The 13,320-nt window shown below is 40.1% G+C and overlaps 2 protein-coding genes across 9 annotated transcripts in view; one reads left to right on the top strand and one right to left on the bottom strand.

The window, feature by feature from the left end:
• Positions 1-3,614: 3,614 nt before the first annotated feature.
• LOC112975933 (alpha carbonic anhydrase 8-like) lies at positions 3,615-13,133 on the bottom strand. Its single transcript, XM_026086621.1, has 2 exons — positions 12,855-13,133; positions 3,615-3,671 (listed from the first exon to the last, which is right to left on the bottom strand). The coding sequence occupies exons 1-2, from the start codon at positions 13,122-13,124 to the stop codon at positions 3,642-3,644; spliced, it is 300 nt and encodes a 99-aa protein (XP_025942406.1). The 5' UTR covers positions 13,125-13,133; the 3' UTR covers positions 3,615-3,641.
• The window catches only part of EPS15 (epidermal growth factor receptor pathway substrate 15), a 54,066-nt gene continuing 53,784 nt past the window's right edge, over positions 13,039-13,320 (top strand). For 6 of the 8 annotated variants that reach the window (XM_026086613.1, XM_026086616.1, XM_026086618.1 and 3 more), the window contains exon 1: positions 13,039-13,163. In XM_026086613.1, coding sequence (XP_025942398.1) covers positions 13,137-13,163 — 27 coding nt within the window. In that variant the 5' untranslated portion in view covers positions 13,039-13,136. The remainder of the gene's footprint in view (positions 13,164-13,320) is intronic. The other 2 variants (XM_026086617.1, XM_026086615.1) reach the window with 1 other exon arrangement.

Here is a 13,320-nt window from a genome sequence, read left to right on the forward strand (position 1 = left end):
ATATTTAGTACTTCATAGTTTCTTAAAGTTTTGTATTTACTTGAGGTATACAAAATAAAAAAAAATATATATATACTTTTATTTACTGATGAAGTTTGCAATACAATTTTTAAATCAGCAGCACTAACTCTTTTGAAATAAGATATCAGCAAAAAAAGACATGAGTTTAATTGGGTGTTTCTAGTTCAGACCGAACAGGCCAAAAGTTGTTCAGACTTGTGCATTCCATTGGTGTTGATGTGGTTACATGCATGTAATCAAAGGGAAAATTTAACTCATTGACTTAAAGATTAAAGCATGTAAATAGCCAAAGTTAGGCTCTGGTATTCATATAGCATAAGAAAAGAGGAGGATCTAAGCTTTTCATTAGTATTGTACTCTTTCTGGTTTATGCTGACCTAGTTCTAATTATGCTGTTTCTAGTAAACCAGCTAGAAAAAAGATGTAGTTCTTCTGAACACAGCTAAATCAATAGCAACTGGACTGTTTGTCTTATGAGTCTTACAGATTTTTGATGTCTGTCAACATTGATTTACATATCTGACAATTTTAAATTAAACAAAATCATACCCACAGTTTTCTTATTCAAATATCATTTACATATTGATAACATTAAACTGTTCTGTCTGTAAAATGTTATGTCCATTTAGCTTTACGCTTTTGGATGGGAATTTAAGATTTAAAATAATCTGTTAAATATCAGGTGGTGTCTCATAGATTTAATTGCAACTGTGTCTCTGCACTAAATTTACTCATTGTACTGAATTTCTAGAACAAGAGGAGGAAAATCTTCTTGTAGGTTGTAGACCGGCCTTATACCCTGCATATTTGTCTTTGCTATAGAGTTAACTCAACTGGTAATTCCAGTGCTGTTTTAGCTTGAATCCCGTATATCTCTAAATCCTTAATTCTAGCACAGTAGCATTTTAAGGATTTCTGGGGATAATCAGTACAAAATCAGTTGATGCAGGGACTCTGAAGCACGGGTAACAGCTTGCAGCGTAGCTGATCTTAGTAGCTGCCTCAGGCGATGGCTGTCATTTCTGTCCCCTGTAGCAATATATACACATTCTGTAGAACAAACGCACGAACAGTCTAATACTGTTAGGAAATGTTAGGCTTTTTTAATGCAGAGAGAAACTCTGCAGCTTGCAATATGCTGTTATGTGGGTTTTTTGAATGTACTGTGCAGTGTACACTGGCCAGGATTCCTGAGGTTCAGCAATTCGGACAAATAGGTACAGTTTTGGAGGGGATAGATAGATAAATAGACAGATACATGCATAGATAGATGTGTGTGTGTCCTCAGAAAAAAAACCCAGATGGAAAAAATGGCATATCTGGGAAAACCGAGACATATGGTAGCTTTAACTCAAGTTTACTTTACAGCGAAGACATTGCCTAAGACGTACTAATGCCTGCAGGAGCAATGTCTCCGCTTACACAAGCAGTGAACCGAGAGGCTTTGGCAGAGGGTCCTAGGGAGAACCTAGAAAGTATTACAGGCTGGGGAGAGCTTTCTGACAGCTGTTCCTGTATCACATGGTTTAAATGGGAAATCAGTAGACTTCATATTCCAGTCATTTAAAATTACTTATTTGTACTTCAGGCCTGACAACCAAAGCATAAATTAAAGAGAATTTTGGTTTCTGAACCTTCGGGGTTCACTTACATCACATTTTCAAGCTTTTTTGGCAACCTCAAAGACCAGAAAGGTCCTGTATTTTGTTGCTTTTTTGTTTTCTTTTTGATTAAAGCTCAAATAACCCATGCAAGCGCTTAATTCCAGAGGCTGGAGCTTTATTAAAAAAAAAAAAAAATTGGAAAAAATACGATAACATCTTGATTCCGATTCATGTCTCTTAGAGGAATTTGTTTTCTAGAGCACACCAGATTGGAAAAGAATAAGTAGAATGGTAAAAAATGAGAGAAAAGCATCTTCCAAGCATATTGGCCATGTTCATCTGAAGAGGGACAAAGAAAACTTTTATCCCACTTAACTTTTACTGTTGGATGGCATTTGGAGTGGCCTCCTGTGTTTGGCAGCTCATCTTTGAGCCATCTGTTTCAAATTATGCATGCTCAGAGGGCACATTGCATCCAGGGATACAGTTCCCCAGAACACAAGAAATTTGAACTGGATTTGCAGTCTAGTGATCTGTAAACGTGGATGTGCAATCATACGTTCAAATAAACTCTGTTTATTTTGGAGAAATTGAAGCATTCATACAACCGGAGAAACTTGAGAAAGGGTATCAGTGGAGAGCCTTAGGCCATATTCACTGTCCTGTATCCCTTGCACAGTGCTCAGGCAGCGCAAAATAAGATAAACCACCCAATTTTCCCTGCTAGGAAATTTCTATTTTAGATAGGAAAATTCTTAATGGACTAAGATGATACAGTAACCAGTTTTACACACCATCTTAACAGTGGATTAAAAGGACTGTCGGGCAGAGAAACTGCAGTTTGGCTCCTTCGGTTAATGAATCATCCCCAACCCCGTCACAGTGCTAGGGATGAACTGAGTAGTGAATCAGGAGGCTGCAACCATCTCTCCGAGAGCCTCTGTTATGCAAGTACATCTTGGCCAGCAAAGAGGATTTGATCCATAAACTTTAATGGTGCATTAGGTAAATATTGTATTATTCATGACATACTGGTGGCACTTACCTTTTTCATGTGTTATCTACTTTGACCTTTTTTTTTTTAGAAGATACTGCTTGTTCCACCCCTCCCTATCCTTCCTTTTCCCAGAACGCTGACTCAATTCCTTTTACTCTTTCAGTCAGCTAGCAGTTTTAGGCATTTCCTTGTCCACTTTTCAGTGGAACATGTAACTTCCCTCTCATCAGCAACATGCGGCTCTGTTGCAATTGTTGAATAACAACATGCTAGCTGGAGATGGAACAGATTTCTTTGCAAGCAGTAGATACTCACACAAGACCATAATCCTCTTCTCTTCATGGAATACAGTGAAATTGTGGGACTTCAGTAACACTTGTGTATGTGAAAAGAAAATTTGGTTCACATAATGCAGTGATGATGGAAGTGGTAAATTTAGAACCAGCCAGGAGACTTAGGGGTTAAATGTAATTGTCATATGTTCTCTTGCTAGATGATTATATTTCCTTTTTATAGGATTTCGTGTTAGCCAAAACCCCAGATTGTTTGCATTATCAGCAAAGTCTGATAGTCTGATCCCTCTAGTAATGAGGATCAGACTTAAGTAATACAGTTTATAATAAATTGTGAACAGAACCTTGAGCAAATGGTAGATCTGATTCAGTGGGATATGCAGGAAGAGTCTAATTCTGACATCAGGCTGAGTGGGGTGCTTGAAAATATTTCATACTGTTAGAAGTAACAGATGTTGTTCATTTAATCAAACAATTGTATATGTGCAATTAATGCATCTATATATATATTATATATAAAAATATATTACAAAATGTAATTGCATCTGCTTGTTTGAACAGTTCTGATCAAAAATTGCTTACTATATACTATATATATATATATATATAAGAAAAAATATATAGTGTCCCACTTTAGATATACTTATATTACATTGCTTACTAAGGTATTAAGTTGTGTTACTTTTTAAATTAGCAGTCCCAAAAGAGTTACAGGAATTATGAACATTATTCAGCAATATTACCAAATCCAGGTACCTAAAAAAAAAAAAAAAAAAAAGCTTTTTCAGAGGTTGGTTCTGTGTGACAATGTTGGTAACTCAGTTAATCTTTGATATAAACCTGTAAATGCATGTCTCAATCCTATACTGCTCAGATATCATACCCATAGATTTTTAAACTGTGACTGTAGCAGCACCATATACTGGAGGAAGGGATTTGAAATAATCAGAATTAGATATTATGTTGACTGTTTTTTAATAAATTAGGTTTGAATACAATAAACTATGTGATATCATCCAGGCCTGTCACAAACCTCTGCTGTTTAGAGCTAACAGACATCTTGCTCAGCTCAGAATCCCAACTAGAAAGAAAAGAGAATGAAAAGCCAGTATAAACAGAAGTCTATATTTATAAATACAATAGTATATTTTTCTTGACCTTGATCTCGGCCAGCTACATGCGTGTGTTTATGCTGTATAGTTTGCATTTTTAGGCAGTAACTTGTACCACCTAACTAATGGATCTATTCTGTAGCCCTGTGCAGGAAACCCACAGCTAATTTCTAGCCTTGGACTTATTCCCTACTTGGAGAATTGGAAATAAAGTAACTTATCAATATATTAATTTTACAGTTAACTAAATAGCCCCACTGATGATTTCCAAATGTTTTTCTCTTGCTCATCTATATATATGTAATTTACCATCATCTAAAGCTAGCAAAAGGAAAGGGACAGAAGTTCATTAAATAATTTTTTCTAAGTATTTCCCTAACTGAACTCACCAGATTAAACTCGATTTAAACAGGAACAAATTATGTCTCTCCAGTAAACAGGAAGAGACTGACAATCAAGCGTGTTTAAGTTTTGAATGTAATTTGAATCTCTTTTGAGTCATGGATATTCTTTTAGGAAGAGCACATCCCCTGTTTCTGCAAAACTTATCCAGCTATCTGAACTCATCTAGCTTATCTGGCTTCCTCCTCTGTCTTATCCTGAAAACCTTGATGCTTTCTTCCCCTGGACTTCAGTGTTCTTGTCATTTTTATACATCATGTCCTGTTTGTCTTAGGAGCACTTCAGGTGTTTTGTCTTAAAGAACATATCCTGTCACGTTTAAACAAATCAAACTGATATGGAAATCTGAAAATCTGGCTGGTTTGATACTTGTACATCCTTTTCAGAGTCTGGGTAATCTAATGAAGATATCTATACAGAGATATATCGAGACATTCTTCAGTTGCTTCTTAGATTTGTGTCTCTCATTTAAATTAATCTTACCAATAACAGCAGGAATTAACTCAGCTTGTCTTGCAGGTTCTGGGATGCGTTTTTAAGGCTGGAAGATACTTAAATGTAGTTTTATTTGTAAACTGAGCAAGTTTAATTGAAAAGCTACCATGAAACCATTGAAATCCATGATGTAGCTTTCACAGTCACAGTGATTACTACATTCTAAGTATTTTCCATGGCTGCTTTAATTGCTACTGAAATTTAGTTAAATAAATTTCTTTTATGGATGATCACCAGACCTTTGTAGTTATATTTGTTGAATGCAACAGGTGAAGCTGGTGCAGTATCTTTTATTTCTTATTACAAATGATGGAAATGAAACGTAAGGTGACACAGAGGCAAGCAAGTCCTTGTCAGCTGAGGGAGTTCAAATTCCACTAGTGATGTTTACATCTGCTCAATCAAGTGCACACCTCAAATGATCCCATTAGAGGCTGAATTACTGCTGCATTAGTTTTGCAATTTAATCTAAAAAAAGTAAAAAACCAGAAAACAAATCAGTCATTAAACAAATAATTTGATTGTCCTTAATTTTTTTCATGTTCCAGTTGTCTGTGTGCACCAAATAAATACATATTACATTATGAGCTACTCACTGAGCCCATGCTTGTAGAAATTAGATAATTTCCAGTCTTTGATATTTAACAGTAATATTTATTGTATGTGTTTCAAATACTATTTTTCCTAAAGGAACGTATTTTAGGTGATATCTCATCAGTCATGTTACACTACTATTGTTGAGAATACCAAACTGATCTAGAAGAATGAAAAAAGAAAGGTACCATGAGAACACATATATTTTCATTACAAGTCAATACTTCAAGAGTCAAGAAAACAGAGAGAGGTTTTAAGGCAGCATTTCTCACTCTTACATACTGACACCAGTGAGATGATATGTTTTGAACTCACAGCAACATTTTGCCTGCTACTGTTGTGCAACTGTTGACCAAGTAACGGGACGGATTCCTCTCTGCTACACAGCTGTAAATCAAAAATAACCCCACTAGGTGGTGGTTTCTTGTTTATGGCCATACAGCAGGATTTGGGTTCGGAGAAGGGGTTGTGCAGCAGGAAGAACATCCATAGAGATTCCTACAGAGTCGCACCAAATTCCTTAAGTCTGCAGAAAGGTAACTCCAATATCCTGCAGTCTTCCGTACACTCTTATAGTCTACATGATTGGCACAGATGTAGGCAAGCAGTGTGTTGCTCTCACTTCTCGCTGTATTTGTCAAAATTTTTTGGTCTTTTCCGTATCAGCAAAGGCATGAAAACACATTTTAATTAGCACAGTTTTAAAAGTGGCTTAATCACGGCTAGCTAACATAGTCTAATCATCCCTATCCTTGTCTACACTAAGAGCAAAATCATTAACATCTTTTCTAATATGATCAATTTTCCACTATTGATAAGGTCTTGACTCACCTCCTCACTGTCTCTTCGGTAGTCACAGAACCATCGTCCCATTGATGGCACCACTGTTCTACCACTGCTGTTCACATCTATGAGAGACATTATTGCTGAAACCAAGTGGAGTATGTTTTAAATTTAGGAAAGAGTCTAACTACTAGTGTAAAATTAAAGGCATGACTATTGGGGTGTCCTGAATAAGGATGGATTTAAACATGTGTTTAACTGATGTCTGAATCATCGCTCAGCTGGAAGAATGGGTGCAGGTACTAGGTCACTGTGATTTCGGAAAGATAGTTTTTTTGTCTTATGACTAACATTATTGCATCGATGCTATTTTGTTTTCAGAATTTCCAAACTGTTTTGACAGCCTGATGACTGTAATTAGGAATAGAAGAAAATGAAAGAAAACTTGGAAAAAGAAGATTATAAATACGTAAGAGAAAAAGAAATAAGAGGATGCAAAAGGAGAGGCTCAAGAAGAAACATATGCTCTTATCAAGATGCACTGTAATGGAATAAAAATGGCATCACACTGTAAATAGTCATGAGTTTGTTTTAGAGTAACGACAAACCCTTTTATGAGAAGAAAACAAATCAATCCATCAATGATATGCTCTTTTAGCTAATTACTTCCTGTATATCATAATACAGGAATGTATTATATGTAAAATGTCTGAAATGAATTAATAATCTTTTTGATGAACAGAATGAATTAGTTCTAGGTTAGGGGAATGCTGGGAGTTCAGCGTGCAGCTTTTTCTTAAATATTCTCTACTAACTTAAAAACATAATAGACTTGTAATCGCTTTGGAGAGGTGAGTCATGCATTCCCTGGACTCACAGTATAGAGAACATGCCTGAGGAAAAAAAACAGAAGAAACTGTTGGCACAAGCCTTTCTGCCCACTACTTTGTAAATGTATTTGTTTTTAACCCTCTTTTGGTAGAATATACAATACACATTACAATATTGATGTGATAAATTTATAATGAAGAGTGTTGCTGTTTCAGCAGTGGTATCACTTTTTCCGTTTCTGTCAGAGTATGTATTAAGCTGTGCAAGTAATGGCTAAATCTCCAATTGCTATACTAGCTGGGCATCATGTCAAATTAATGCCTATATAAGATTTATCTGATTTTCAGATATGATCTTCAATTAAAAACTAAATCTTATGCAGAAAAATACCACTCTGCTGTGTGTCATCAATCTAGTTGGTCAATCTGACCAAATCAAGTGGCCAATCTGACCTTTTATATGTCTGTATTTTCTCTAATTCTTGTTGGGCACGAGGTATAGAGCCATAAGAATGGATCGTACAAATTAGCTGGAGAAAATACGCTTACAGTCTTAATTAAAAGATAAATTGTATATGTTTTAAAATGGTATAGATTGGTCTGTAGTACTACTGCATTTATATTTGTCAATACTTTCAGCAAACATCATTATTTTGAAGAACCTTAGTCAGGTTTTTATTAACTGTGACATTTCAATCTCTGATAATTAGAAAGAGCAATCTTGAATTTTTACTAAGAGTCCAAAAATAGTTTTGCCCTTTGGGATTCTGAATACTTGTAATATAAATTACATTGTTTTCCAAAAACAAACCAGTACAAACAGTTCTTCCTTACTGTACTCTATTTCTGTGGGACATAGGATTGCCAGATGAAGAAATTAAATTCAGATATATATCTGAACAGTGTTTCTGAGCTTCAGAAAACACTGTTCAGATATATATGCATGCAAACATACCTTAACATCCTAGTTTGTGTTTCTCTAATGCTGCTACTGCTTTATATGAATTTGATTATCTCTTGACCCCTTTTAAAACATCTTCAAGGCAGCTATAGCTTTGATAGTCTGCGAATGGCCACGAGGAGCCAAGTGCACAGCACAGGAGGAATTAGCGAATTAGTCATTCAAATGCAGTTTTCATAATGATCAGTGTACATACTCCAGTAACTAGATGCTCTTCTAAAAGATATGCCATAGGACTCACAAACATTACAGGCTTTATGCAAAAATTAACAGATCTCTATGGGAAAAGCCTATGAAAAAAATCAGGCTGGATCATCATAATGGTCTCTTGTGGCTGTAAAATGCATCAGTCTCTCAATAAGCCTACATCTGGAAAGCTTCCAGCTGCATAAAATGCAAAGAGCACATGAAGCATACCCTGAGCTGTATTACTAGTTAAAGACACACCTGCAGTCGTGATTTCTAAAACAACTTGTGACACCTAATCTAGGGAAGTACTTTGAGATTTTTTTAATAAGAGATACCTTCTGTCCAAAGGGTCAAAGTTTTGTACAATGATCTTCCTCATTTCCGAAAAGGACTATTTCAATATGCTAAGTGTGGTAAAATATTGCTGTGTATCAGGAGCACAGCAGGTCCTTGGCTTTCTGAAACCTGTGCGATGTGAGATGGTCTCCACTCACCTGTGAGCCAGTCCCCTTGCATTTCCATCGCTTGATCACAGAATAATAATTCCCTTTATTCATTTTTGTTGTTGTTGTTGTTGTTGTTCTGTAAACCTCCCTATGGCTTAATCCTTCTGCTATTTAGATCCTTAATTCTGTATGTGTAATACTGGAGCTGCTAATCTGCTTTGCACTGAAATTCCAGAAAGCTGAGCAAGGCATTTCGTGGCTAGGCATGCAGGAGGCAGGAGTGAGCCATTGCTCTAATGAGCCTCTTGAGCGTTCGTGGGCTGTAATAATACTTTTCCTAGGACAAGCAGGACAAGTCACACTAAATACCTAGGTGTTGTTCAGGAAAAAATAATGGGCTTCCTGTGTGCCGATCCATGATGTAAACCCACCTATAATAAAGAAAGGGATGGACACTTAAGATAGATACTATTTCTGGGGAGACCAGTGGATCTGATTAAAAAGTTACTAGCTTTATTAAAGCCATTTGGTGAGCGTAAGAGATGTATAAAACCCAGGGGACATTAGTGTCTGATTCTCACTTGTGCAAGCCCTTTCTACACTGTCTTGGTACAGCACAGGTTTCAAATTCAAGCAAACCATAGCAGAGCAAGTCATTTATGCAGTATCCTGCAATGGGGATTTGCACTGATACAGTCATGCTCTTGCTCTTGTAGCTGCACTGGTGCAGGCGCCGTCTTTCACAAGCCATTTGGCTGGTTTTGATTTATTATTAGTCGCTTGTTTGTTCAGTATAAATTTAACCTTGGGAATTGTACTTTTAAAGACACAATAAAGAACACTGAGATGTGGTATCTATCTGCCAAAGTGTTAATACCTAGAATCATACACAATCCTGTTATACTTAAAAAAATACCATGCTAATATTGTTCTCCATGTCCCTTTGATATCAAAAGTGTCCTGCACTAGGGGAACTTATGACAAGTAGATCAATATATAACAATTATTACAGAGCAGATTACAGATTTCCTGCAGGAGAATTCATATTGAATGGGAAAAGATATAAAGAGAAACTGTTAATTAAGATTTAACCTGGTTCATTGGCCTTTTGACTTTCTCATGTTCTTCACAAGCTGTCCTAAACAGCCAGCACACAGCGTCACCACCCCCTTCAACATCTACACAACTCTCAGTGCAGGAGATACTGCAAAAGGCCAAGATTCATGGGGGTGACTGAGGGAGAGACAGAAACACGGGGTTTCCACCGAGAAGCAAACAAGGGGAGATGTACACTTATCAGCTCCCCCAATTCCAGATGTCAGGAGCTCTTCCGTCCTAGCCAAGCCCTAGTGAGTTGCTCTTTGCTATGCCAAGAAGGTGGTAATCGTAAATAATAAATAGCTAATAAAACCAAACCTGCCAATGATTTGGGGTGGGTTCTAGTAGCCCTAATTGTTCTCTTGACAAAAAATAATCAGTCACGGGTTACTGATTTCAAAGTAGGAAGCCCATTTTTATGACCCTGTGTCAGGAGATGCATTTTCTACTTCAGCCTAGAAGCAGACGGCTCTCTCCTTCTGGGAGCTGTCATGCCAGATTCCTATAAATCTGCAGTACAACACTTCATTGTCAGCAAGCTGACAACTGTTGTAATTATTACAGAGATGCCTGAGGCCATGGGCTAGTTGTTTTATCTCAAGTGGTTGGTGGCATCCAGGACAATACTGTTTGCTGGGGGCACAGAACACCCAACAACGACAAAGACCTCTCTGAACACGCCAGTCCAGTGTTGACTGAACAGGACTTGTTATCATTTTAATTGGCAGAGGCCACAAAGGTTACCTTGAGTGATCCTTGCTCTCTGCCTCTGGACACAGTGCCCACGTGCACGATACCCATATGTTCTTTGAGTCTGTTCATCTCTTTCACAAGTCTTTCACAATAAATACCTCTTTACCCCCCCCCCCAAAATCCCCCAAGTCCAACATCAAAACTTGTTTTATTATCTTGCAATAAGAGGAGGAAAAGTCACTTTACTCTGGGAGTTGCCTGCCACCTCCTCACTGCATATGGAGATAATGTGGCCATCCCGTTCTGCTCAGAGGGGACATGGGACATTTAGGCACATTCTGGGTGAAGCTGCCCCACATGAAGGACTGTTGGAAGAGCTGAGCTTCCTTTCAATCCCCAGCCTCCCCACACAACCCACTCTACAGGCTCTGCCAAACCCTCTGCAACAGCCTGGCTGCAACCGTGGGTCTAGTCATGGACTAGGTGGGAAACCCAGCACCCAGCATAAGAGAAAGGGAACAGCAGCAAGAACGCATCTGCCGGGTCTGATAGCCTGCCCACAAAATGCTGCTCACAACAGCTCTCAACAGCCTCTAGCTCCAGAGCCAGGTCTCCTTACTCTGTTTTGCATTTTCCTTCCACTTGCAAAGACACGCAGTCTGGGGGTAACCTTGTTTCTCCTGAGAGGCTGCGAGTCTGCTGCCGCATCGCAGCCCTTCTCCTCACCCAGGGATGGGAGACGGAGAGAGGGGGAAACCAACTGACAGAGCAAAAGGCGTCCGCGAGCATTCATGGCAATTAGTAGAAAACCAAGCCCTCCAAATCTCTCCTGAGGGGTTCCCTCCCAAATGCTAACGGGATCAAATATTGCTGTCCCCAGGAGACACGGCTGCAGTTTTAGCATCTCCTGGTTTAGTTTCCAGATATTAATTATTGTGGGATAGCAATTTTCCAATTTTAATCAAAGAAGAAAAACATCAACCTAGAAAGATAACAGCCTGTGCTATTTTCTAGAAATTTTACTTAGGAGGAGTTGAGTGTGAGGTGGAGTGGAGGTGTGACAGTGATAAATGTGCGACTGGGGTAAATGTTTTTGTATCGATACTGTTTGTTTTTTATATTCTTCCCCTCTCTCGATATCTGCTTCTTCTTGCTGAAGCTATGACTGAGAAACAGGTCACGGTTTCTATAAAACCTTTATTAGAGGATGTGTGGGAAAGAGGGAGCCTGCATGTTGCGTGACAGATGAGGAATAGCAGTCAGTAATGACTGCCAGCCGAGGAACGGCAGGATGCAGAGGTGGGGCATGAGCACAGGGATAAGCATGAAACTGAGCTGAGGAGGGAAAAACGCGGAGCGGTAGAGAACTAAGAACAAAGAAAGAAAAAACACATCTTGTGAAACGTTTCCAATAAACAAGTATCATTCCCGTTAATTCCCTTTTATCAGCCTGGATGCGTATTTCAAGTTTGAATTGATGCCTGATCCATCTTTGTCTAAGTTTAAAAAAAAAAAAAAAAGGGAATGTTTTCCCTCCACCTTCATGGAGGGAACTATGATGTGGTAGAGCAAAGAGGTCAGAAAAGTAGTTTAATTATGCAGTGAACAGGTACCGGTAAAGTAGCCTGTACTCTCTGGTTCCCTGGCTCTGTTGTGGCAAAGGGAGATTTACCTGGGGGAAGCTAAGAAATAGAAAAATAGAAATAAGAAATAATAATAAAGGAAAATAAAAGCGGTGACATGAATATCCCTTTCTGCCAGTTTGTACACAGTTGTTTCTCACGGGTGAGGAGAAGGCAGGGCAGTTTGCTTTCCACTCTAGCTCGCTCCTCCTTTTCCTGCAGCCTGCGTTTTCTGACCATTTCATAGGAGTCGTTCGTCCCTTTTTTTGCTTTTCTTTCCCCCATATAGCCCACTATTCCCTTTGTGTCCCACCATCTCACAGAGAGACAGATGTATGCGAGCAGCAACCGCCTAAGCGGGTGCAGCATCCCTACATTCATTTCCTGTGAGCGGGGAGGTCGGGAGGAGGCAGGAGGCCAAAAGCGAGGCTGACCCTCACTGCTGATGAGCCAGGAAAGGATCTGCCAGGTCAGCACGTCCTGTCGGGCTCACGTGCTGCTTCCTCCCGGGCTGGGCTCCCAAATCTGCTGCAATCCCAGACCTGACGCAGCTCCGCTTTTGGGACTTCCCCCACCTGCGGGATCCTGAACTAGAGGGCTGTAACAGCTCAGAATGCTTGAAGCCCCTACTGCTAAATATACGGGGCAGAAATAGGGCCAAGAGGGAAGGAAAAGGAAAGGCTAGGAATGGAGAGTTCACTGGAGGATATTTACCACTGTAAGGCAGCTCCGATCCAAATCAGGCCATAACTCCGGCTCCGGGTTTTCATTGCAGCTGCCTAGAGCAGGCTCCTGCTCCGGCGAGTGGGATCCGGCGCCCGGTTTTGCTCGCCGCGCGCGGGCGGAGGGAGGCTCCGGCTCCGGCCGGTCGGCGGGCGAGGATCCGGTGCCGGGTTTTGGCCGCGGCCGGCTGGGGAAGTTGCCGAAGTTGGGCCGCGAGTGCGGCGGCGGCGGCGCGTCCTTCCTGCTGCCCGGCCGGTGCATGATGGAAGCAGCATGGCCGCCCACCTCTCCCTGACACAGGTACCTCCCGCCGGCCTCCGCGCCGGCAGCGCGCCCCCGCCCCTCCCGCCGCTCGCCTTCCCGCTGCCGGCGGGCTCCGCGGCCTGGAGCGTGGCCGGGGGGCAGGACGGGGCCGCAGCGGGGCCTGGCGCTGGCCCTGCCGCCGCCCCGAGGTGGG

The sequence above is a fragment of the Apteryx rowi genome, unplaced genomic scaffold, assembly GCF_003343035.1.
Source record: "Apteryx rowi isolate R43461 unplaced genomic scaffold, aptRow1 scaffold_7, whole genome shotgun sequence".
Taxonomy (NCBI): domain Eukaryota; kingdom Metazoa; phylum Chordata; class Aves; order Apterygiformes; family Apterygidae; genus Apteryx; species Apteryx rowi.

Coding starts and splice junctions, on each gene's coding strand:
- LOC112975933 (XM_026086621.1), bottom strand. CDS start 13,124: ATGCACCGGCCGGGCAGCAGGAAGGACGCGCCGCCGCCGCCGCACTCG. Junction 3,672..12,854: donor ATCGGAGCTGCCTTACAGTG/GTAAATATCCTC, acceptor TTTTTTTTTTAG/GTACCTGGATTTGGTAATAT.